Below are 25,332 nucleotides of genomic sequence, written 5' to 3' on the forward strand. Positions count from 1 at the left end.
TGGGATTCATGAATTTCACCCAAAAAGTCCAAGTGCAATGACACCGGTTTATGATCTCTTAAACAATAGTCTTCCCTCTATAAATTTTGTCAAAAGATCATAAAGCAAGTAAATGATGTCCTATTTATAAGCAATACAATTTGGAAACTCCTAATAGGTCCATTAAAAATAAATAAAATAAATAAACATGATAGTGGCATGCATGGGCCCATGGTGGGCTAGGTTGGTGCATGGTGGTCTTCAGGCTGGTCTATGGTTAAGTGGTGCGACATGGCTTGCTGATGGTGGCCCAGGCTAGTGGCTCAGGCGCTGACTTTGCATAGCCCAAGCTGGTGGCTTGGGCGTTGAGGCTGCAAAGCATGGGCTGGAGTCATGCGCTGGATGGCATACATGGTGGCATGCCACTGGCCTTGCCTACAAGGCATGGGCTGGAGCCGTGCACTGGATGACATGCCATTAACCTCGCTAGTGTGCGGCAGGTGGGCTGGGGCGTTCTACTGGGCGACATGACCCACGGAGGCCTGGGCGCCGATAGTGCAGCGCAGTGCATGGGCGCAGGAATGTTTGTTGTGCGGCGCAGGGCCACGCGGCGCCTAAGAGTGCGCCTAAGAGTGCGCATAGGCATGCGGCGCATGTCTGCGTGCATGGGCATGCACACGCCCGGTCACTAACCGCTCAGGCCAAGGCATGCATGCATACATGTTGGGCGCCCCGTGCGTGTCACGACATGAGCCAAGACACGCTTGTGGGCTAGCCAAGGGCTATGTCCCCATCATGATTAAAACATGTGCGACAACTCTAGAGGCAACTCGACGTGGGGGTCTAACACGGATCCAACGCACGATAGCGACCTTTCTGGTTTCCCTCCACAACATCCAACCCAAAGTAGCTCTTTTAATTCAATTTCCCTCCAACGCACTACAACGATAAAAGACGGTTCCAATGCACGACAGATACCTCTTTCAGTTTTGATCTCCCTCTCTGGTTTCGCACTAACGCATCCAACCCAAAGCAGCTTTTCTTGATCACCCTTTTTGGTTTCGTTTTTGATTTTCCCTTCCTTTTTTGCGCATTTTTTTTTAATATTACCCGATGATGTGGCATGCTATCACGTCAGCCGGTGCCGCAGTGGGTATGCATTTCGGTTGTATAAAGAATTTCTTAATAACAAATATGTCGCGGTCAAAATTATATAAAATATATTGTTTGAATTTCCAAACTTGTAAAGCCAATTGACCCAAATAAACGTAGAAAGTTGCGTCACAATTTCTTTACGGAAAGAAAGTGGCCTCCATCGAGGCTTATAGAGGCGCTAAATGTCGCCGTTGAAATAAGAGCTTCGCTACAATAACAACTCTCGTAACGTTAGTTTCGAGTTCATTAGCAACAGCGTTTTGGGTTATCGACTGTTTTGTGACTTTTGTCGTCACAACTCCAAAATATCGCCTAGCTAGTTCCATGTTTAACCCGTAAAAGGGTCCATGTTTTACCCGTAAAAGGGTCCAGGAATCTAACCCGTCGGGCACTCTGCTTCCCAAGTACTACCCAAGTCGTTGTTCAAAGGCTATAAAACTTCGAGCAGAAACCAATTCCACATTGCACGATTTCTTCACAAACATCGGCAAGGTGAGCAAAAGTCCTAATCTTTTCTCATCAACCAAACAGAGCGTGAAAGAAAGTTCGGCCTTTTACACGTAATTCAACTAGCCAACGCTGGTTCTGAATTCTTCTTTCTTCCTTCCATCTTTTTGTGCTTTTAGTTGTTTGGTTTTGAGTTCAGAGAAGAAGGCAAATTCGAGATGAGGCTGTTGAAGGTGGCCACATGTAATCTGAACCAGTGGGCTATGGATTTTGATTCCAACTTGAAGCACATCAAAGAGTCCATAGTAATGGCTAAGGAAGCCGGGGCAGTGATTCGGCTAGGCCCCGAGCTCGAGGTCACCGGTTATAGCTGCGAGGACCATTTTTTGGAGCTGGATACCGTTACTCATGCGTAAGTTTTCTCTGTGTTTTTTTTTGGTATATGATAAAATTTGTGGAAAGATATTGTTTTGTTTTAATTTGTCAAATGAAATGGATATATTAATTGGTGCGGTAAGAGAGGTAAAAAAAAAAAGATTCTACTGAATCTATATCAGAATTTTTATGTTTGCAAGTGTTTATATTACTTGAAGAAACATAAATAGAAGAGGGCGTTATTGAATTTTATGGATGAATGATTGAACGAATGACACCTCAACAGCTGGGTTCAGATGCTATAAGCTTAAACGAAAAACGCTTTTTTTTTCATAAGAGGATATTTTGATTACTTCCTGATTGCAGTGTTTGATGTGCTTGCAGATGGGAGTGTTTGAAAGACATATTACTTGGTGATTGGACTGATGGCATCCTTTGCAGCATTGGTATGCCCATTATAAAAGGGTCCGAGCGTTACAATTGTCAAGTTCTGTGTTTTAACAGAAAAATTGTTATGATACGCCCGAAGATGTGGCTTGCAAATGATGGAAATTACAGGGAGCTTCGATGGTTCACAGCATGGAAGCAAAGAGACCAACTTGTGGACTTTCAGCTCCCAATTGAAATTTCTGAGCATATATCACAGCAAACAGTACCTTTTGGCTATGGATTCATTCAGTTTTTGGACACGTAAGTAACAAGATTACTAGGTGTGGTCTTTCTAGGAACTTCTACCTCCTGTTCCTTTTGTAGTTACATGCACTGCAAGTTTGGACTGGCATGTGCGAGTGTAAATATAGGAAATTGTGTCAGTGCAAATAGCCCTTAATTTTATTTTATTTTTTTCATATCATGATAATAGATTCAAGATTTCAATCCTCATTCTTCAGATGAAATTTTTCTTGCAGATAATTCCTTTAGACACACGATCTACTTCTATCTATGTAAAAAATATCCTGTATGCACCAAATCATCACCTAATTGCAAAACCCATGGACGATATAAAAGAAGTTTTAGTGGGGATGCAAGTTGCCGTAGTTTCCACATTATATTTGCCACTGTTGTATGCTTTTATGCATGTTAGGATGCATGAATAAATTGATAACTTTCGTGGATTTATCACTTTATCAGACACTTGATGAAATGTTAAATTTCAAGCGTTTTTCCAATTGTTAGAGCTGTTGCGGCTGAAATTTGTGAAGAGCTTTTTACTCCTCTTCCTCCTCATGCTGAACTTGCATTGAATGGAGTTGAGGTGTTCATGAATGCAAGTGGAAGTCACCACCAACTAAGAAAGCTTGATATTCGACTCAGTGCTATTAAAGGTGCTACTCATACTCGCGGAGGGGTTTACATGTACAGCAATCAGCAGGGATGTGATGGTGCCCGCCTTTACTATGGTACATACTAACTATTCTGGAAATTTCACTTGTACTTTTGTGTTGCAGTTTCTCTACTTAGTATGGAATACCTCCAGCTTTCTATTTTTCCAATCATGGACACCTTACCTTGTGCTTTGTGCTTTTATTGGTTTGCCTCTTCTGCTAATCCCACTATTCGATATAGTTTTTCTTTTCTCCTCTTATGTGAAAATTTCCTTCTATCTAATTTGGTTAACATTTTACTCTCATAGATGGATGTTCTTGCATTGCTGTAAATGGAGATGTGGTGGCTCAAGGCTCACAATTTTCTTTGAAGGATATTGAGATTGCGGTTGCTCAAGTAGATCTAGATGCGGTATGAAACATCTTGCACTCCTTGTGTTGCATGTACAGGTGCATTTGTCTATGTGTACAGGTCCTTGTGTCTATGTAGTTTCTAAATTACTTTAATTGATGCACAAAAATACTTTCCACTAGTGCATGAATGTGCAATTTGGGTTGATCACTTAATTTGCCGCTTGGAAAATGAATCATCCATTGCTGCTCTTCCTCCATCCTTAATGGCAATTATGTATTGCATCAACACTAAGAACTTTTATATCTACCAATCACCCTTTTAATAAATGATTTATTAATGGTTTATTAGCAAGTTTTTCAATGCAAACAACTTAACTGGTCTGCTTTGGCTTCTTGGATACTCATGCTGTTAGTCTGTTATTCATTCTATCAGTTCAAATTCGTGGCATTTCTTGTGATTTTAACTCTTGTGCTGTAAATATAAGTAATTGACTTGATTCATTAACCCGTTTGCTTAATGGCAGGTTGCTAGTCTTAGAGGATCTATTAGTAGTTTTCAAGAGCAAGCAAGCTGCAAAACCAAAGTTCCTTCAGTGGCAGTACCATACAAGCTTTCTCAACCTTTTAACCTAAAGATGTGTCCTTCCAGTCCACTTGAGGTTGGTTCCTGGTCCAGAAAGAGGTCTTTAACCAATTCAATGCTCATGGGATCAAGGATTTACTAGAATTGAATGAACGGCATGTATTTAGTAGTCTTGTTTTGACTAGGAGATTTTCTACAAATGAGTTTAATTTGGTTTTATAGGCGATTATGTAGTTTATGGGCAGCATTCTTTTAACAAGAATAAAAAATGTCATTGTATGGCTGTTCTAACCACCAAGCTCTTACTAAAATTAACATGATTCAGATCAAGTATCACTGTCCTGAGGAAGAAATAGCCTTTGGACCCAGTTGCTGGTTATGGGATTATTTAAGAAGGAGTGGAGCTTCTGGTTTTTTGCTTCCTCTTTCTGGTGGAGCAGATAGCTCCTCTGTGGCTGCTATAGTTGGCTGCATGTGCCAGCTGGTTGTCAAAGGTCAGTGGTAGTGAACATAGCGTATCGATGCTGTAATCTTGTATTGTACATTACTTATTTCTTTTCTTGATCAACTTTCATTTTAAAAATTAGACGGGCTATATGCTGCATTAGATGTGAAAAGGGACCATTATTTCAAGATGAATGGCTGGGGCAGGTGACTGTTAATAGGCTTTTGTTAAAGATTAGATCTATTATTTGTTAGCCTTCCAATTTCATTTCTCATAATACCGTGTTACAGTTGATCATACCTAAATTCGTCAAAAGTTAAAACGCCAGAAAGAGTTTCAATGAGCCAATCAGTGGCCAGGGCTATTTAATACCCATAGATGACTGAGTGCAAACTACAGAACTCAACTAGGTGCGTAAGGAAGTGAAGCTTATAAATATTTTACAAAGGGTGTATATGAAAGATAATAATTGTATGTTTATTTTAGCGAGGATTGGTAATATGAAGCTGTGTAACAGAAAGTACAGGTTGCCGTTAGGAGTCATCCCATTTTATGGAGAGAATTTGTGTTGAATTGATCGAGTCGATTTCCAACTTTCTCCAGAGCTTGAAACCATTGTTCTAGGACTGAGAAAGTTTAACTTTTGAGGGGTTCCAGGTGGTCACTTCCTTGCCTACCTCCTTAACTACTGGTGGGTTCAGCAGAGGCAGGAAGAAAGCTCGACATATCTTACAACCCAGAATCAAGTGTCAAAAGGTTTGATTATAAATCATTAAATGTGATGCACATTTGCATGCAGAAATTGCAAATGGAGATGAGCAAGTCAAAGCTGATGCAATACGAATTGGAAATTACACTGATGGACAGTTTCCTACCGACAGCAGAGAATTTGCTAAACGCATATTTTACACAGTATTTATGGGATCTGAGAACAGGTGGGTCCATGTACACAAAACCAATGCTCTTATAGTTTTCATATGCTGTTGTAATTATGTTAACTTTCACATTAAGCATTCCACGGTTAAGGACAATTAACAACTTTATCATTCATGAGTTCTTACTATAAATATTTTAAATTTTTTGCAGATCATACATTTGACAACAAAACATTTTGAAGAGAAATTCTTTTTTACTTACAAAAAAGACATTTTGAAGAGAAGTCCCATAAACTTCTCATGTTGCTTATATTTGAAATCACTGTGTTTCATAGCTCTTGATAATCTTATTTGAATAATTCTTCTCAACGGCCATTATTCACTACCCCAAACCCTATGAAAGAAAAAAAAAACTGTCAGGTGTGGGGTGTGGGGGTGAATAGTGGCTGATGTGTAGCAAAACCCATCTTATTTTTGGCTTATATTTCTCAAAGCCCATCCAAATATATCACAAGAAAATCAGATTATCATTGGCTGGCCCACGAAACATGTTACCTTTTCGAGGCCCATCCAAGAGTGCATATGCATGCTTTCTAAAACTACAGGTTGTGATCAGGCTGCATGAGATCTCCAAGGACAGACAACTGGGATTTATTTCTTATAAATGATAATACAGAAAAGATTGTGATAGTAATGGGCTTACACCTCCAGACCACAAAAGTTATTTGCAGTAATATATGTGTTAAACACTGAGATTGTTGTAGTTCAATTCAATATAAATTAATTGTTGTCATGTCATCCATAACTATTAGGCAAAACAACAATTAATTTTGATCTAACTTCTTAGTTTCCCTTGTTTGTTGCGGCACATGTCACATTTCAAGATTCATCCACTATAATCCTAACAGGGTCTTTTGTTTCCTGGCAGTTCTGAAGCCACAAAATCACGTGCAAAGGTACTAGCAGATGAGATTGGCTCGTGGCATCTTGATGTTTCCATAGATGGGGTTATTTCTTCTCTTCTATCTTTGTTTCAAACACTTACAGGAAAGCGACTGCGCTATAAGGTAAAATATGCTATTCATGGCATGCTATGGTGCCTCCCAAGTATATTATTTGTTTTATGCACAGTGATTTTGGTTATCAAATATGATCTAATCCTATAGAGGGCTTGTGTTTTCTTTTCTCCTTTTAAATTAGTACTTTTTTTGTTGGGGAAGGGGGCAATTATCTGGGATCTTGTGTTATGCTTTTCACGCGGTACCTTGGGTTTTACTTTACCTAAAGTAACAAGATTCAGAGGAGTACAGAATAATGTTCAAGTAACTACTCTTCAATCTGGTTTTTATTTCCACAGGTAGATGGTGGATCTAACATCGAGAACTTAGGTTTGCAGAACATTCAAGCTCGAATCAGAATGGTGCTAGCTTTTATGTTAGCATCACTCTTGCCTTGGGTGCATAACAAACCTGGATTTTATCTTGTTTTGGGTAGCTCCAATGTGGATGAAGGATTGCGTGGTTATCTAACAAAGGTACTGTATAATAATATTTTTTTCTATATGTTCAATGGTGATCCATGTCTACGAAGTGTGTATATGATTTGCTTTTAGAAACAAATCCCCTCAACTTCTTTCAAGTTTTAATTTCAACTTGTTGCCTGTATTTAAAACTGAGTTCGTTGCAGGGGATTTCTCTAATTCATATATATATATATATATGTTATCGCTAACTATATTGGAACTCATGTTTATCTTTGATCTTATTCTGTTATATTTTAATTAAATTAGAGCTCCTGTGTTTCACTTTCATGCAGTATGATTGCAGCGCAGCCGATATTAATCCAATCGGAAGTATTAGTAAGCAGGATCTCCGGGCATTTCTGCGATGGGCTGCCACCCATCTTGGTTACTCATCCTTGGCAGATATTGAATCAGCTCCACCAACTGCCGAACTGGAGCCTATACGTTCTGACTACAGTCAGGTAATGGATTTTCTTTCATCCGCATACCTTTGTTTCCTGGTAAACAGAGTTGCATGATAGGAATAACCACAAAACATTCTTTGTTCCATCATAGTGTAACTGTCAGGATGTGTACGTCTTATAATTAGTTTTCTAGATTGTTTATATCTGCATTAAAATGTCCATCCCCCAACATGCCAATATAGATTATAAGGACTGTCAACTTTGTTGTAGCAAAATCTTTGTAGGTTTTGTTATTATTATTATTATTATTATCAATACTCTGTGTCATCAACTAGTTGATAGTATGCTTTTGAGTGTGCTACTCTCGTTAATATTCTTCACTTTAACGTATTCAAATTTTCATTCATATCCTTGGCCTTTATCTCTGTCTTCTATTTTTGGGTCAAATCATAAGTTGTGTCAATGCTATGTTTTTGCTTGGAAGCCTAATTGTTTGTTGTGTAAAACAGCTGGATGAAGTGGACATGGGAATGACATATGAGGAACTCTCAGTCTATGGAAGGTTGCGGAAAATCTTCCGATGTGGTCCAGTATCTATGTTCAAGGTCTCTTTTATGTCTTGTTATTCTTGCTTGCTTCAGAAGATCAAGAAATACTCTTTCTGGAATGCCTCTTATTTGAGTTTTTTCTTTAAACAGATCTTTATGGTGATCTGTAGGGAAAGCAGAAATTATTAAACTTCATCCAATCTGCAATATCAAAAGAATGGATCTCCACTAAAACATAATGGCAATAGATAAAAGAATGGAGCAGTATAAGTTAAGCGTCTTAAAAATTGTTGCAGGGGCATGTTTACCTGGATCCTGCAGTGTGAGATTGACTCGTTAAATCTCATTCGAGTTTTTAAGGTTCTACCATGAACAGTTTGTCGCTTTAGGTGTTTATTGGCTGAAAATTGTTATTGGCTGTTTGCAGAAACCCTCCCGTATGCTTGTTTTGATGCCTTGGCATGAAAAGTAAATAAATAAATAAATTGACGCCTATGAAGGGTTGTGTTTTTCATTCTTCAGCTCACTTGTTTAGATGAAGTCTTTTCACATAGATGGTAGATTTGACACTGCCTCATTTTTAATTTTTTTTAATTTTATTCTTAGTTTTGGCTTTTCTCTGAGGTGGTTATCCATTATATAATACTTGTATACTTGGGCTATGCCTCCTTATCATCTTTCTGTACATTTACTTGTTAAAGAAAGTATAGAACAAACTTATTGGAGTAATTGTGTTGGTATGTGTTCAGTTTCTTTACATGCACTTTTAGAGGAAGGATGACTTGTTGCATTACTAACGTATTTGGTGCTTCGATCCTATCGCATTTTTGTTGCTCATTTAGTGATAAGAATTAAGAACTCCTCTCTATTTCCATACTGTTTTCCTTGCAGAATCTCTGCTACAGATGGGGTGCAAGACTAACTCCATCGGAGGTGGCTGATAAAGTAAAACACTTCTTCAAGTATTATTCCATCAATCGACATAAAATGACTGTATTGACACCTTCCTATCATGCTGAGGTAAGTTGAACTCAAAAAGCCAACACCAAAATCATATATTTGTGCAGCTAGGAAACTTCTAGTAAAAATCTTCGGAACATTACACTTTTCCCACCAAACTACAACTATTTTTGCAATTTTAGCACTAACCTACCAAGTTATCATAAGTATTAATTTACTCTCTTTAAGATCTAACCGTTGGATCAAAAAAATAGGTGACAAAACACAATCTTATGATTAGATTTTAAAGGAGGGGGCAAATTACAAGTGATGTGGTAGTTTGTAGGGGAAAATGACAACTTTGATAGTTTGGTGGTCATGTTGCAAACGGGGTGATAGTTTGAAGGGTCGGTAGAGCATGATTTTCTTATAAATCTTGTATTCTATATATCTAAATCCAGTAAGAGCTGACACTATTCTGAACTATATGCAGAGTTATTCACCAGAGGATAATAGGTTTGATCTTCGCCAATTCCTGTACAATACAAGATGGCCATATCAATTCCGGAAGATTGATGAACTTGTGCGAGAATTAGATGGTGACCAAGTTTCCATCAGAGAATCAAGTGACCATGAAAAGTTGGGACCTATGTCACATGGTGGAGGTCTGGGAGTTATTGCAGCAGGCTCAGGCAACCCAAATGTTGGTCTTTAATTGACATAAATACAACCTTACATGTGAACCTAATTGGTGAAAATTAGATATGTTCAATTTATTTCTCATCAAGCTGGGTTATGTAATTACATTGTGACCTCTCAAATCCATATATCATGGATGATTGTTACCCCTTACACTCTTTATCAGTATTGCCTAATGTATGTATAGGCTACTCTGCATTCTTTCAATAATTCAAATAAAAAACATTCAAGCCATTCTCTCATGCATCTTAAAGCTAACATATCATAGTTCTAGTTCATGTAGTTAATAACAAGTGGATTTGGGATCTAGTTGCCTATATATTGGGTTCTATTCTTCTTCTTCTTTCTTTTTTCTTTTTCTACTCTCGAAACACTCGAAAAAACAGAAAAATGAAAAATGAGACGCAGCTTTAAGAAGTGGGAAAAAGACAGCTTATAAGGAAAAAAAAAAAAAAAAGGATGGTAAGAAAGATCGACCAGAGAACTCTTCTTCAACTCAACCAAGTAGTTCGAATCAAAAATATTGAGCGACACAGTGGGGGCGGGACTGACTGTTCTTCTTTCTGCCCCATTGTTAAGGGCTTGTTTGGAAATAAAATGGAATCTCCTCTTATTTCAAAATTTTTTATAATGCATTCTCAAATATCACTCAAATAAAGACACTTTTCAATTTCAAAGTTACAGTTTTTCCATCTAATTATTACATATTATCATTACAATTTTATCAAATTTCTAAACAAAATATAAAAAATAATACAACTTTTTTAAATTTTAAAACAAAATTAATATTAAAATATTATATTCTAACAATATTTTAACTTTATAATATTTTTATTCAATTTTTTCTCTCTGCTTTTCCAAAACTCCAATAAAATATTTTAACTCAAATCATTTTACTATTATTCACAAATTATTTTATTACTATTCACATAATTATAATGTCTTATTTAATTCTCATCTCTGCTTTTCCAAGAACCGATAAGGTCTTCTTTAAATGTTTAGAACCATTTTGCTACTAGGTTACCTTAGAACAACGGTATTGGATTAGTTAAATATCAATAAAATCTTAAATATAGATAATTTTTGCCAAAATGACCTGCATTGAAATCATGAAAAACGTTTAGCTTAAGTTTTGAACTACAGTAATTCTAAAATCAAATCTAAATTTGAAGAGATATTGTTCATATATGAACCCATATTTTATTTCTAAATAATCAATAACGGTAAATCAATTTCCCACGATTTCTCTTTCATTTTCTCTTTTTTGTTTTTTTTCCTCTCCCTTTCCCACCCTTCCTCTCGAGCCTAACACCCTCTCTCTCTGTTTCTCTCCCTTCTCTCGAGCCTGACGGCAACTTTCTCTCCTTTTTTCTCGTAAAGCTTCATCTGGCAGTGGGTTTCTCTTTTTTTCTCTGGATTTTTTCTTTGTCCCTTTCTCTCTCCATCCAACCATTGTCCTTTCATTAGCCTGGGTGAAGGACCAAACAGTAGCCTTTTGTGTTTGTTCCACACCAACAATCGGCAGCTAGCTTCCTTCCGGCCTATGCTATGACGCCTTCCGAGGAACTTTGGTCTAAAGCCCTAGACTACCTCTCCGAGACTATGTTTTTCGGTTTCAATATATGCAAGGGTAAAAGTTTCTAAAATTTCTCTTTGATCTTACTTGATTTTGTGTTGATCTTTGTTGTTGTTGGTTGTATTTTGCTGATTTTAAAGGTTGTATTTTAGTGATTTTCTTTTAGGTTTTGATTTTGTGATCAAAACATAAAATTTGTCCTAAACACGTCAATGTTTTAGGTTTTGATTTTTTTTATCATGTCCATGTTTTTCTACAGAGATTTGTCTTGAATATGTCATGTCCATATTTGCAAAACTAATTTTCTACCAAAAAGAACAAGAATGTAATTACTAGCCGAGTGGTTTTTATATAAATAGTCGTGGGGTATAAGTGATTTGAATTTGTACGTTTGAAGAACATATTAGTTTATAGTATATTTCCAAACAAATCTTTTTTGGATTTGTCAAAGTTCAAAATAAGAGGAAGTTTTCAAATTGCAAGAGAAGTGAATATCAGTGTGCACAGTATAGCAAGAATGTTGAGATGGTTATTATTATGATTAACTTGTCAAATACAAAATCCATGAGTTCAGATGGTTTGTTTCTTACCTCATATTTTGTAAACTTCTTGTTGGGTGCCTTGGGGCAGGTTGCTACTAGATGTGATATGTTACCAAAATATGCCCTTAGGCCCCTTACTACTACTTTGATGCACTTGATTTTCACAGGGAAAATATGTTTGATGCATTTGTTTATCATCCAAAAGAACTACAGCTTTAAGGGTCATATAATGTTGTATTATGTTTCATTAAACAGTTACTATAGATGAGATGATATGCCCACAAAGGCAAAAAGGGGCCTAAAACGGTTCCAATCAATGGTTTGGGGTTGGGACTAGGCAGGTTCATGATTATCACAACTAAAATATTAAACCAACAGTATATTAGAACAAAAAATATGCCTCCACTTTTAGAACAAGAAAGCTTTACCTAGAATGCTCCTTTTGACTAACCTGATAAAGTACATTAGTGTGTATTTCTTCAAACACTGTCTATTTCTTCATAAGACCCATGAACTTACTAGTTTTGCGACTTCATTTGGTTGAATTCCAAGCCTTTGAATGATCTTCACATCATTTATTTGTGCACCATCCATAAATTTCATGGTTAATAACTTTGAAGTACTTAAATTCCAATATACCTTTTGTGCATATACATAGTCTGCAATATGAGGAGACAGCTTCCTAAAGTTATCCAAGCATTTCACGCTATTCTTCCCCTCAACCAAAAAATCCAATTCCTGATGGCCATGGCATCAAAGACCAAATAACAATACAGATAGAAAAGAATATATAAAACACAAACTTACCAATAATTATGTATATATATATATATATGTTTTGTTAAAGTGTTCTTGCTTTAAATTTGTGATGGTTTACTGATTTTAGTTTTGATTTTTGATTTGCTGGCATGTATAGTGGGTTGGATTTATGTTCTCTATTATTTTATATTTGCACTGAGTTTGGAAATAACATGTATAAGTTTGGTTTGGTTTTTTTATACTGAACTAGGCATATATTTGCACTGAGTTAAGTTTGCACTAGTTTGGTTTGGAAATGACATATATTTGCACTGAGTTAAGTTTGGTTTTTTATACTAAACGTGGCTTGGATTTTTTCTTATACTCATTGCCTATAACTCATACATTCCACTGATCCTCATTGATCATGATCTAGCTGGACAATTTTTATTACTTGTGTATATGCTTATGGCTAGACAGTTTTGATGATGTGTATATGCTCATGGCTAGACAGTTTTTATTACTTGGTTTGGTTTTTTATATTGAACTAGGCATATATTTGCAATGAGTTAGATGTGATGAATTTGAATGTTCATGGTTGACACCTTAAAACTTTAATATTTTTCAATGATGGACAGACCATTCGATGATGACCCATTCTTCATTACTTTCTTACAAAGTGGAGGAGAAAGTTGTAATAGCACCCTCAACGCAACATTCTAATATTGTCGTTCAAGCAACTCTCATTGACTGTGAAAAGAGGCCACCTACAAAAAAAAGTTCAAAAATGTGCATATTTCACTGTAGAGGAGGATAACCACCTCGTCTTAGTTTAGCTCAATATTAGCATTGATGCTATAAAGGGTATAAAGGGTACTGATAAAAAAATCCACTCAAATGTGAGACAAAATTTTATATTTTATCATGAATATAAAAAACCAAACACAATGAACCGTTTTGTGGGTTCTTTGATGCAATGATGAATCGGTGGTCCTCAATTCAGAAATGCACAAATAAGTTTTGTGCATTTTAGCATATGTAAAATCATTGCACCCGAGTGGTGCAACAGAGCAAGACAAGATATGTAGCATTTTCCTTTAATTATGCAATTATGTAAAGCTAATTTATGAACTAACAATATTCATTCACTTTTGTAAATAGAGAAGACAAAATTTATATACAAAGAGATTAAGAAGGCGAGCTTTACAATGGAACACTGTTGGTGTCTTCTGAGACACCAACCAAAATGACAGTAACACATTTCCACCTTTGGTACGAGAAGATGGCCACATGATAAACGTTCAACCATTGAGTAGGAAAGTGAAGTTGTGGGCGCCACTGTGGAGGAGAACGTGGATGTTTTTCGTGAGAGACCTCTAGGCAAAAAAACTGAGAAAGAAAGGTAGAGGAAGCGAAAGTCCCGGGAAGGCCATGATGTCGAGATTAACATGGTCTTAGCTTGAATGGCATACGATAGACACCGGTGCATGGTAGAGCTGAAAGCAGCTATGTTGAAGGCAGATTGTGATAGATGTGCTTAATTGAACTAAAAAAGAAAAAGTTTTAGGCAAAGATGATGAGATTGGATCTTGCTGGCATGAATGCCATGCAGCAAGAATACTTCCTTAATATTCAAAAGGAAATTTTTGAGACATCGAAGTCCTATTCCGAAAGTTCATCTACATCTCCATCAACACCTTATGGAGGTTTGTAACTGGCTATAGAGGTTATTTTTTGTTTTGATTTTAGTGGCTACCCAGCCACATGTGGGCTGGAGAAACATGTGGCTGAGTAGCAACTAGGTGTCAAATGTTTTGTGGAAATGTTTTTTTATGTCCAGTAGATGTTTTGTATAGACTGAAATGTATAGTCTGAAGTTGGTGAAAATTGTGGACAGAATTGTTGCTACTGGTATATTGTGTACTGCTACTGCTAGCAATTTGGCTAGGTACTGATACTGAATTGGTGAAAATCTGTATAGATGTTTTGTTTTGTTGGTTGGAATGTTGGGTAACAACTAGTTTATGAACTGTTTTGTTGGTGTAAATGTTGGTGGAAATTTTGCTGAATGTGTATTTGCAAAAATAAAATCAAAGGTTGTTGAATGTTGGTGCAAATATATTGTGTATTTGCTGAATGTTGCTGAATGGTTTATGATAGGTATTTTGTAGAAATTAAATGTGTATTTACAAAATATTAAAGGAAAATTAAAAATATTATTATTAAAATATATAATTTTATATTATTATTTTAACTTTTAAATAGATAGTCTAATATGGAAACTATATCTCTATTGGTTTGGACTCTAGCCAAAAGCTCTGAAAGTGTTTTAAAATTTGAAGGGTCTTTTATAGAATGAATAAAATCACTTTAAAAATTGAAGAAGTGAAAGAGAAAATGCTGGTGTTGTAATTAAGAGAACAATAAAATTCTAAACAAAATAAGAAAATGCTGAGAGGTCTAATATTTTCGTTGAGATTCAATGAATAATTTTGCACCGCTCTTTGGTAGAAATGGAGCTCAATACAAAGCGCTCCAAAAATGAGTTTCAAGACCATTCACCTCATGTATATGCCAGATAGCACGCATGCACATACGAAGGAATTCAAGCAAAGCAGGCAGAATAGAATCACAAGCAAGGCGTTTGGGGAAAAAAAAAGTATTTGTTTTAAATTTTAACATAAACAAGAACATAGTACTAGTAAATAATAAAAGACCTGGAAAAAGTATCTCTTCACCCCCAAAAATAAAGCATGCGAAGTAAGGGAAATTCTTCTCCCGTAACTTCCCAACCATCATAAAAATTACAGAAGTCTCGTTGCCTAAAAAAGTCTATATCCTCATATCCCCCACTTAGCTTTTCCTGCTTTCTCAGCAGTGCTCAATAAAATAACAAGATGTCTACAGCTCGTCATGGGACTCCTCATCCTCCTCCCCTGATCCACCACCGGGGGCACCCCCTGACCTCTGATATACAGCAGTGATGATCGGGTTGCAAACGGCTTCCACCTCTTTGAGCTTCTCATCATAGTCCTCTTTCTCGGCGCTCTGGTTGTCATCCAGCCATTCAAGGGCATCCTTCACTGCGGTTTCAATTTTGTCCTTCTCATCAGACTCGAGCTTGTCGGCAAGCTTGTCCTTGTCGTTGATCTGGTTCTTCATGTTGTAGACGTAGGTCTCGAGGCTGTTACGGGCATCAATCTTTTCCTTCACCTTCTTGTCTTCCTCCGCAAACTCTTCTGCCTCACGAACCATTCGGTCAATCTCTTCCTGGCTCAGGCGACCCTTATCATTTGTGATGGTAATCTTCTCTGATTTACCAGTGCCCTTGTCTTCTGCCTTAACGTTCAGAATACCATTTGCGTCAACTTCAAACGTCACTTCAATTTGTGGGGTTCCCCTGTTGAATCGAGGAATGAATTAATATCAAGTCCCGGCTAGCAGTTGATGCAAAACCCTATTAATAAAACATTTTAAAAACGGCAGAGAACAAACCTTGGAGCTGGAGGAATTCCATTTAGATCAAATTTCCCAAGGTTCCTGCAATCCTTTGTAAGACTCCTTTCACCTTCAAAGACCTGGTTTCATAATAGGAGCATCCCAACTTTTAGATTAACAGTTTTAGAAAGCAACACATAACTGTGGAAAATATTTGTCCATACTTCATGCGCTGGAAGAAAAATAAACAGCATGGCAAGTACCATATACCTGAATGGACACGGTAGTCTGTTGATCCTGGTAAGTAGTGAAAACCTGAGATTTCTTTGTTGGGATAACAGTGTTTCTTGGGATCAACTTGGTCATCACTCCACCAACAGTTTCAATTCCAAGGGTCAGTGGAGCCACATCCAGGAGAAGGATATCTGCATCAAGAATCCCACAAGACACATTGTCAGTGCTGCCCATATAGTTCAGCTACATTACGGTAGCACCACCTCATGGATAACATAGTTGCAAACATAATAATTTGAAAAGAAAAGTAGTACCTTTGGTTTCTTCACCACCCTCTCCACTCAAGATGCTTCCTTGTACAGCAGCACCATAAGCAACTGCCTCATCTGGGTTCACACCCTTGTTCGGTTCCTTACCATCAAAATAATCCTTAAGAAGCTGTTGAACCTTTGGAATCCTAGTACTTCCACCAACAAGCACAATTTCATCAATTTGGTTCTTCTCCAATCCGGCATCTTCCATAGCCTTCTTAACAGGCCCCATGGTCTTTCTGAACAAATCATTGTTCAGCTCCTCAAATCGAGCTCGGGTCAGTGGTTCAGAGAAGTCAACACCATCAAAAAGTGATTCAATCTCAACACGGACTTGATGTTGGCTGCTAAGAGCTCTCTTGGCACGCTCACTTTCCCTCCTCAGCTTCCCAAGAGCTCTGTTATCCTTGCTGATGTCCTTGCCATGCTTTTTCTTAATCAATTTGATAAAATAGTCCATAATTCTATGATCAAAATCCTCACCTGCAAGGAAATAGACCTTCCTTAAAGCACGAAATTTTAACTTATAGGGAGCTTAATACAAACACTTTCGTCTCATAAAAAACAGATACTTGGCATTTGCGCTGCCTGCAAAATACTCCATCTGCCTTTCTTTTGATAAATAAAATATACTGAATCAGTCAACAGTGTTTAGTACACAATCTCAAACCCTCTAGGGTTTGTTGCAGTCAAAGTAGTCGAATCACTCGAATAAATCGAGGGAGACAGGATAACTTTCAGACGGAATCAAAATTTTAAATAGACATTCAAGAACAGATATAATATAGTGGCTAAGAATATATGTTCTAACCTCCAAGATGAGTGTCTCCATTAGTGGCAAGAACCTCAAAAACACCATTATCAATTGTCAAGATACTGACATCAAATGTCCCACCACCAAGGTCAAAAACGAGGATGTTCTTTTCACCACCCTTCTTGTCTAGACCATAAGCGATGGCAGCAGCAGTTGGTTCATTGATAATTCTGGCAACATTCAGTCCAGCGATGACACCTGCATCCTTGGTAGCCTGCCTCTGGGCATCATTAAAGTACGCTACATGTTGGAACAAATAAAACTGTGAGTACAACTGAAATTAACGACAGGGTTTGAGAAACTAGAAATTACTCTATACCAATGGAGTAAAAGAATTAGGTACACAGTTGTTACTTTCTTTACTCACCAGGAACTGTCACAACGGCATCCTTGATTTTCTTCCCAAGGAATGCTTCAGCTGTTTCCTTCATCTTAATCAGAATCATAGCACTGATCTCCTCCGGGCTGAAAACCTTGGTCTCACCATCCTTAATCTTCACTTGAATGTAAGGCTTTCCATCCTTGTTCACAATCTTGTATGGAACAAGCTTCATATCTTTCTGAACCTCCTTGTCTTCAAATCTGTCAATAGAAAAGCCTGTCACTACTATTTCCAAACAAATGGATATAATCAGAAATCAACAAGCTGAGAAGGATGAATTACTTTCTTCCGATAAGCCTCTTGACGTCAAAGATGGTTCTTTCAGGGTTGACGGCTGCCTGGTTCTTTGCAGCCTCACCGATCAGTCTCTCACTGTCAGTGAAAGCAACCCATGAAGGGGTGATACGGTTTCCTTGGTCATTGGCTATGATTTCAACATGACCGTTCTTGTAAACACCAACACAAGAATAAGTTGTACCAAGATCAATGCCAATGACTGTTCCCAATTTGGACGCTTCCTCTTTCGCAATGGAAATTGCAAACAGACATCCTGTCATTTAACGTTTTCAATGTTAGTTACTAGTAAAAGGGCCTTCCGAAAATATTCAGTCTAGGAGGGAATTGAAGAAAAGAAAAATCATCATAATGTGATATAGACTGCTCGACGTCTAGGTTTTAATGCAACGTTCATCATGGTGCGAGACAAACACAAGCACAAAATCAAACGCAAATATATAAGTAATATGCGAACCAGGTTTCCTGTATTTTGAACACAACCACCTAAAATGTAAAATATGTATGCCCATCCCGGCATCATTCCTTTACATGATTGTGATCATCGTTAGTTTACACGATTCTGATAGGTGCCGATACCTACGAGAACCTGATGGATTGATTGACAACCATAATACACGGAACAGAAGTGTCTTCCCTACGAAACATATTATTACTAAAATTCAAGCAATTACGCATGTGATCTACAATTTCAGAAGAGTGTATGTTTTCCCTTTATTAAAAATGAGAACAACGTAACGACCAATATTCACAATAAACTGAATAGGAATAAATCAACAAGTCCCAACTACAGACTTAGCCAACCATCTCACATAATTATCAATTCTACGCTTCTAAGATCTCTTAAATTACCAATTTCCTATCAAAATCTGATCAGATCTAACGGCATGATCGTTTCTTCAACCTTTTCCGAGTCATTAAGTGAATAAAAAAACTATCAAATCAACTCGGTTCCACTACATTCCAACCAAACTCAAATAGCATACCAAAAATCAGAAAGGGAGGAAAAAAAGGCAAAAAACCAAATCAGATCTGAGCCATGAGAAGCATCAATTACCGAAGACAACAATTGCCAGGACGACCAAAGAGCCGCGCGCTCGCCAAGAGCCAGCCATAAGTAGCCTCTTTCTCTCTCTCTGTCTTTCTCTACTCTCTCTTTCGCCTTTTGCGATCCAAATGGAACTCTCTCGAGAAAAGGGGTGTTCAAGCCGGGTCGTTCTTATGCTTATTTGCCTTTGCTAGGTCTCAGTGTAACCGGGCATGAGAGGTCTGAGCGTTTTTATAGAGTGGCTTCTGCGTCTAGACTCCTCCGATTTCTTCTACCGATCTGCACCCGTCTCTTACGCAAACCCAAGGCTATTTGTGAGAACATGTCATGCTTGGTGATGTGGACCAATCACGTTTCGAGGATGTATTCACCTGGCCAATGAGATTAGGTCTCGTGTTGGGACGATCTTGGCCGTTCATTTTTAGAATGGTGTTCCCACTCGCCTGCTACTTTCCTACGTGAATTACAATTCTATCATTTTTATTTAGAAGAATGTTACACAATTTCTTCATCTTTTATATATTATATTTTTTTTTTAATTTTTAAATATTTTAATAATTTTTTTGAATTTATTTTTTTTAAAATAATTTAATTTATTAATTTATTATTTATATATTAAATATTTGATAAAAAAATAATAATAATAATTAAAAAATATATAATATATAAAAATTGAAAAGATTGTGTAGATTTTTTCTTTTATTTAAGACCCTTGATACGGCGGTCGGTCCGTGCCCCTTCAAGAACGACAATCCTAGAATGGTATATACACTGTACAAATTGCAATGCTCACCAACCCTTTAAGCCCCTTTTATATTAGATGAACATTTGATGTGTAAAGAGATTTTTTAATGTGTAACTCACAAGTGGTACAAACTGGTGTGGTATGTTATAGTATATAGCTTTGATATTTATAAATCCCATACACCGTAATTTTTTTTTTTTAAATTATTTTTAGTTTTATTTTTTTTAAAATAATTGAATTTTTCTATTTATTATCCATATATTACACATTTAGTAAGAAAAAAAATTAAAAAAAATAATAAAAATAGTAGTGTGTAGTGTATGAGACTTATAAATATAATTTTTCTATAGTATATTAGATTGTAAAACTTATTTTATTATAAAATAAATTTAACGTATTATATTTAACTACATCAAGTTATAAATTTTATTTTGAAAGATATATTCGTGAACTGAATACTTTTCACTTATTTTCAATGAGAAATATTTTAATCATAAATGAATTACACAAAAATAAATCTACAAACTGACCTGGTTTGATGCCATATGTTAAATTGTAAAATTACTTTTAGGTGAGATTTGAATAGTGAGTTGAGATGAATTGAGTTGATATGAGAGTTGAAAGTTAAATAAAATATTGTTATAATATTATTTTTTAATATTATTATTTTGAGATTTTAAAAAATTAAATTGTTTATTATATTTTGTGTAGGAATTTAAAAAAGTTGTAATGATGAGATGAGTTAAGATCAACTCTGAATCCAAACGGAGCAAGTAAAGTAAATCTAACGCATTACGTAAAATCATGTCAGTTTGTAAGTTTATTTTTATATAATCTCTTTGTGTCTGTATTAATTCTCATTTTTAATTAGTATGAGGATTATAGTCATGTCCAAGTATAATGACACAATAGACTGTATATTGGTAAAGGGAAATTCTCATTGCAATATAAATGTAAGTGGCTACACAATTAAAACAGAGTCTAAACTTTGGATTTTGTTCTTTGTGATGGACAAACGAAAAACAACATGAATAAAGACCAAAATCATAAATCTAAGTATTGTCGTGAAAGAAGGGTGGAAAATATGGAGGGAAATAGATATAACGGGAATGATGAGCAACATTTTTGGATACAGCCTATCTAACGAGGTCATACTCGACACTTTTACATATCTTGATTGCCTTTTTATAGTCAAATTGTCCACACCAAGGTTTAATGCTCTTGACTGCCATTGCTTCCCCTACCAAAATATCATCTGATGTGTATATAAGTCTAGACATGAAGGATTTGTTTGTTAGAGTACTCTCAATAGATTTTTCATCATATTCTTTAAAATATATTATCAAAATTCTTATTTTCTATTTTACATAATAACTTTTACAATATACTATACATTAGCTTATCTATTTTTTCTTCATATCATTTAAATATTATATTTTTTAATATTTTTTATTTATTTCAAATATTTTCTCTAAACTATCAATGATATCCTCGTACCTTTTGATATTTGTAATATCTCTCCATATACAATGTCATATAATTATGTTATATTTTAAATTAATCTAAATTTATAAACTAAACTAAATATAAATTAATTAAAAAAAATTATATAATGAAATTAATCAAAATTAGAGGGTCATTTCTTTCGATGAGAGTATATATATATATATTTGATATTTTTGTATAATATGTAGCAATTCCAAAATATATATATATATATTTGGTATTAAAATTAATGTTGCCTTGCTGAGGAGAGTGGGAGATACTGAAGTATATTTCATATTAAAATTAACATTGGATGTGCAGATCAATGCGTAGGAGATGAGTAGATGAGAGAGAAATCATTAAAAAATAATTTACAACTATGAACAGTTACTGCTAGATGTAGCGATAACACTGTAGTCGAATGTAAACTAGAGATGAAATAGATAATTCATTGGATGCAACTTTTGGATCATTTTCTTCAAATTATACATAAATAGGAGTTTTACATAATCGGTTGGGAGTGCTCTTACAGTCGCAAATTGCAATAGGCATCTAAAACTAATTTTAATGATTTTGGGATTCCATGGTTCTATTCTTAGAGAGTATTGATTTGTGGATAATTGCACATATTCAATGTAAGTAGAAATATGGCTGCAAGAAAGGTCTGCGTTCAACCTAGGCCGGTGCAAAAAATTTGCTGACTCGGTCCGGCTCCTAGCCTCGACCCAACCCGACTGATAAAAAACGGTTTGAACAAACTTGTGGGTCGAACTAGCTAAATGTCAGTTTCGATCCTAACAAGTTTTAACAACTCCCCAAATCTCAAACCCTAGCTGCCATCCCTCCCCATTTCTCTGCAAGAATCGCCCACACGACCCTACGTCTGGTAATAACTCCTGAAGGCGAATGGGGCGTGGGCATTAAGCGTGTTGGGATCGTAACACGTGGAACCCGACTAGATCGGCTGGCAGTCCGCTCCACCTTCGCCACAAGTGAAATTTAGAGCCACCTGTAGCTTCTCCTTCCCAACCTCGCCCTTCACCATGCACCAAGTATTCCCTGCCGAACTCGTCGACACTCCTCATGTTCTGTCGCTCACCGGTGGGGTCGTCATTCATTCTTGGCCAAGTAGAGGTGACCGGTTGTCGTGGTAATTCTTCAACCCCTCCACGATGAATGGTGTGTCGTAGACTTTCTGCTCGTTCAGGTAGAAAAGCCCATAGTTTCGCTCCAACGTGGGACCGTTTTTCTGGTTCTCATTGAACAGAGCAAAGAGACAGACGGTCAAATCCACTTTGGGTTTCAACAGGGTTCCTCCACCATTCAGGATCCTATAGACCATGTTTCCATTGTAAGCAGCGGCGTTCTGTATTGAAGCACCTATCTAATTCGTGTCTCCGTTAGAAGGCCAACCTATCTCTGTTACGATCAGTTTGATGTCATCGTACTTCAATGCAAGATTGTAACGGCCATGGACATCGTCTACGGCTTGAAGCGGCAGGGCAAAACTGTCTACAGCTTTGGGGGCTAAGGAGGTTTGGGTTTCTATGATTATAGATGACTTAGAATTAGGGTCATGTCTTGGTCAATTAAAATTATTTTGTGCGAAAGTGTGTCGAATCTCTCAAGATGTTATCTAAATTCATTACCAGAGATACTTATTGTTGTTTGGTTTCTGAGAAAGTGTAAGAAAAGGAAAATGTGGCGTTGTTGAAAAAAATAATAATGGGTTGACTTGCGTCGGGTCGGTTTATGTTCCTTGGCTATCAGGCTGAATCGAGTCGGGCCTAAACACAGACTGGATTGGTAGAGTTGCAGGCCTAGTTCAGCCCCCACCTGGGGCGGGCAGAGGTATTTGCACACATACCACGGGCGGATTGGTTTTAATTTGCATGTTTGAAAGCCCGGGGTGGGTGCTGGATTGGGCTTGCCCAACCCTATATATATATATATATATAACAAAATCCTAACTATAAATACCATATTTTCTCTCTCCTCTCATTTCGAGCCACCGTCCTCCACTGCTCTTCTCTTCTCCCCTCTTATCTTATCTTCTCTTCTCTTTACCCCTATTCTCTTCACCCCTATTCTCTTCTCCCACTTCCTTCCAATATTTCACAACTCAGTGGCCATTATCGTCTCCTTTCTCTCATTTTTCTTATACTCCCTCTTCCTTTCTTTTTCTCATCCTTCTCTAAGTTGGCTATTGAGTTCTCTTCGTTATCGTGGGTCACAACTCATGGCCAAGCCATAGTCTACAATAGCTCATAGTCTACAACGGCTTGGCCATGGGTCTCTACAACTTAAGACCATGGTCCCTGCCATGGATCTATAAGTTAGAGACCCACGACTACGACTATGGGTGACAGGTTTGCGAATTTTATGACTCATGGTTGTGACCATGGGCCATACAAATATGCCCATATATCTCCGAGGATATGTGCACAAATATGAAAATCTATGTGATTACTACTTAGTTTTTTTTATTTGATTGGTTTGATATGTAATTTTGTAAGTTTGTTTTAGTTTTTTGTTGGGTTTGTGATATATATATTTTTTATTTGTAAGTTTGATTTGGTTTTTGTTTTGATTTGTAAGATTAGTAACTTTGCATTATGCGATTTTGTTGGACTTTTTGGTAAAGAATGTGGTGTTGGACTGTGGTGGCGGCGGCAACTCGTCCCCCGACATCCGGATGGGGACACCCACCTTGAAGGCCTTCAAGTAGAATAAACCGGATTCGAAAGGTTTCCATCTACCCTATCTTATAAAAACTATATTCATACGAAAATAAATACTTTAGATATAAAAAGAATTCACAAAAATAAATTTATAAATTGATATAGTTTGATGTGGTATGTTAGATTATAAATTTATTTTTGTTATAAAATATATTTAATATATCATATAAAATTATATCTATTTATAAATTTATTTTTATGATATTTTTTAATGACTGTAACACTTTTCTTATATGAAAACTCTCAAGATGACTACATGAAACTTGAAATACCAATTCGATGCAACCTAAAACTCTTCACTCAATATAAAAGGACAACATCATAAATGCACAAATCTTGCCTTCTCACTCTAAAATGCAATAATAATAATAAAAAAAAAAAAATAATATATACATACAATTTTTTGTGCAACCACTATTTTTGACTTGGGCACAAGAGCTCCCCATGAGAATCACCCGCATCTAGATTTTTCAAAGAAACAAAAATAGTATGTAACAGTAATGACATTGGGCTCCTTAAAATTTACCAATTTTTACTCAAAATCATATTTTTCTATTTTAAGTTTTATTTTCACATTTTTTAACTACTCAGTTATTTGTCTTCCTTATGCTTTCAACAATTCATCTCCAACGATTTAAAAAGAACTCTAAACTATTTATCTATGAGTTATGCTACATGTAAGCCTCACACTCTGTACATCACTTAAAAAATATGTGATTTTATTATTTTATCCTCATATTTCATATTTCATATTTCATGAAACATGAGGGTAAAAGAATAAATTCACATACTTTTAAGTGGTGTGCAGGAGTGTGAGACTTATGTATATAATTTTTCTTTATCCATTGCATACGATAATGCTTTTAAAATATGTAATTTTGTAATAATAATATTTTCAAAAAATATATATATTTTTTCTAAAATGACCAAGTTTTAGGAAAAATCGAATCATCTCATAAGTAACATTTTTGTCAAATTCCAACGATAACAAAATTTAACATTTTTAATAGTAACGTTTTTTTTCCATTTTCTAATAGTCATATTTTAAACTTTAACCAAAATTTTTCTTTTATTTCAATGGTCAAACTTTTAAAATCTTTGGACTTTTTTATATTGAGATGAGATGAGATATTTTTATATATGTTGAATAAAATATTATTAGAATATTTTAATATTATTATTATTTTAAGACTTAAAAAAATTGAATTGTTTATTATATTTTATATAGAAATTTAAAAAAATTATAATAATGATATGAGATGAGATGAAATGTGAATTGTGATGGATTGAAAGTATTTCTGTATCCAAACAGAATCATAATCTATGTATAAACA

The 25,332-nt window shown here is 36.0% G+C and overlaps 2 protein-coding genes across 3 annotated transcripts; one reads left to right on the plus strand and one right to left on the minus strand.

Annotated features, from left to right (window-relative positions):
• Positions 1-1,485: 1,485 nt before the first annotated feature.
• Positions 1,486-9,884, plus strand: LOC109002069 (glutamine-dependent NAD(+) synthetase). Of its 2 annotated transcripts, none has more exons than XM_018979654.2 (14): positions 1,486-1,626; positions 1,761-1,993; positions 2,341-2,646; positions 3,133-3,356; positions 3,590-3,693; positions 4,160-4,294; positions 4,544-4,712; positions 5,463-5,598; positions 6,467-6,605; positions 6,896-7,072; positions 7,354-7,521; positions 7,974-8,069; positions 8,904-9,032; positions 9,445-9,884. In XM_018979654.2, exons 2-14 carry the CDS (start codon positions 1,800-1,802, stop codon positions 9,664-9,666), a joined length of 2,199 nt encoding a protein of 732 aa, XP_018835199.2. In that variant the 5' UTR covers positions 1,486-1,626; positions 1,761-1,799; the 3' UTR covers positions 9,667-9,884. The 2 variants fall into 2 exon arrangements, with proteins under 2 accessions (XP_018835199.2, XP_018835201.2); XM_018979656.2 differs by having other exon boundaries at positions 1,781-1,993.
• Positions 9,885-15,126: 5,242 nt separating this feature from the next.
• Positions 15,127-19,303, minus strand: LOC109002071 (endoplasmic reticulum chaperone BiP). Its single transcript, XM_018979658.2, has 8 exons — positions 19,037-19,303; positions 17,968-18,235; positions 17,671-17,885; positions 17,301-17,543; positions 16,493-16,972; positions 16,215-16,369; positions 16,002-16,084; positions 15,127-15,906 (listed from the first exon to the last, which is right to left on the minus strand). Exons 1-8 carry the CDS (start codon positions 19,092-19,094, stop codon positions 15,408-15,410), a joined length of 2,001 nt encoding a protein of 666 aa, XP_018835203.1. The 5' UTR covers positions 19,095-19,303; the 3' UTR covers positions 15,127-15,407.
• Between the last annotated feature and the right edge of the window lie 6,029 nt (positions 19,304-25,332).

The sequence above is a fragment of the Juglans regia genome, chromosome 2 (genome assembly GCF_001411555.2).
Source record: "Juglans regia cultivar Chandler chromosome 2, Walnut 2.0, whole genome shotgun sequence".
Taxonomy (NCBI): domain Eukaryota; kingdom Viridiplantae; phylum Streptophyta; class Magnoliopsida; order Fagales; family Juglandaceae; genus Juglans; species Juglans regia.

Coding starts and splice junctions, on each gene's coding strand:
- LOC109002069 (XM_018979654.2), top strand. CDS start 1,800: ATGAGGCTGTTGAAGGTGGCCACATGTAATCTGAACCAGTGGGCTATG. Junction 2,647..3,132: donor TTCATTCAGTTTTTGGACAC/GTAAGTAACAAG, acceptor TCCAATTGTTAG/AGCTGTTGCGGCTGAAATTT. Junction 4,295..4,543: donor GTCCTTCCAGTCCACTTGAG/GTTGGTTCCTGG, acceptor AACATGATTCAG/ATCAAGTATCACTGTCCTGA.
- LOC109002071 (XM_018979658.2), bottom strand. CDS start 19,094: ATGGCTGGCTCTTGGCGAGCGCGCGGCTCTTTGGTCGTCCTGGCAATT. Junction 17,886..17,967: donor AAGAGGCTTATCGGAAGAAA/GTAATTCATCCT, acceptor TTCTATTGACAG/ATTTGAAGACAAGGAGGTTC. Junction 17,544..17,670: donor TGCCGTTGTGACAGTTCCTG/GTGAGTAAAGAA, acceptor TCCAACATGTAG/CGTACTTTAATGATGCCCAG.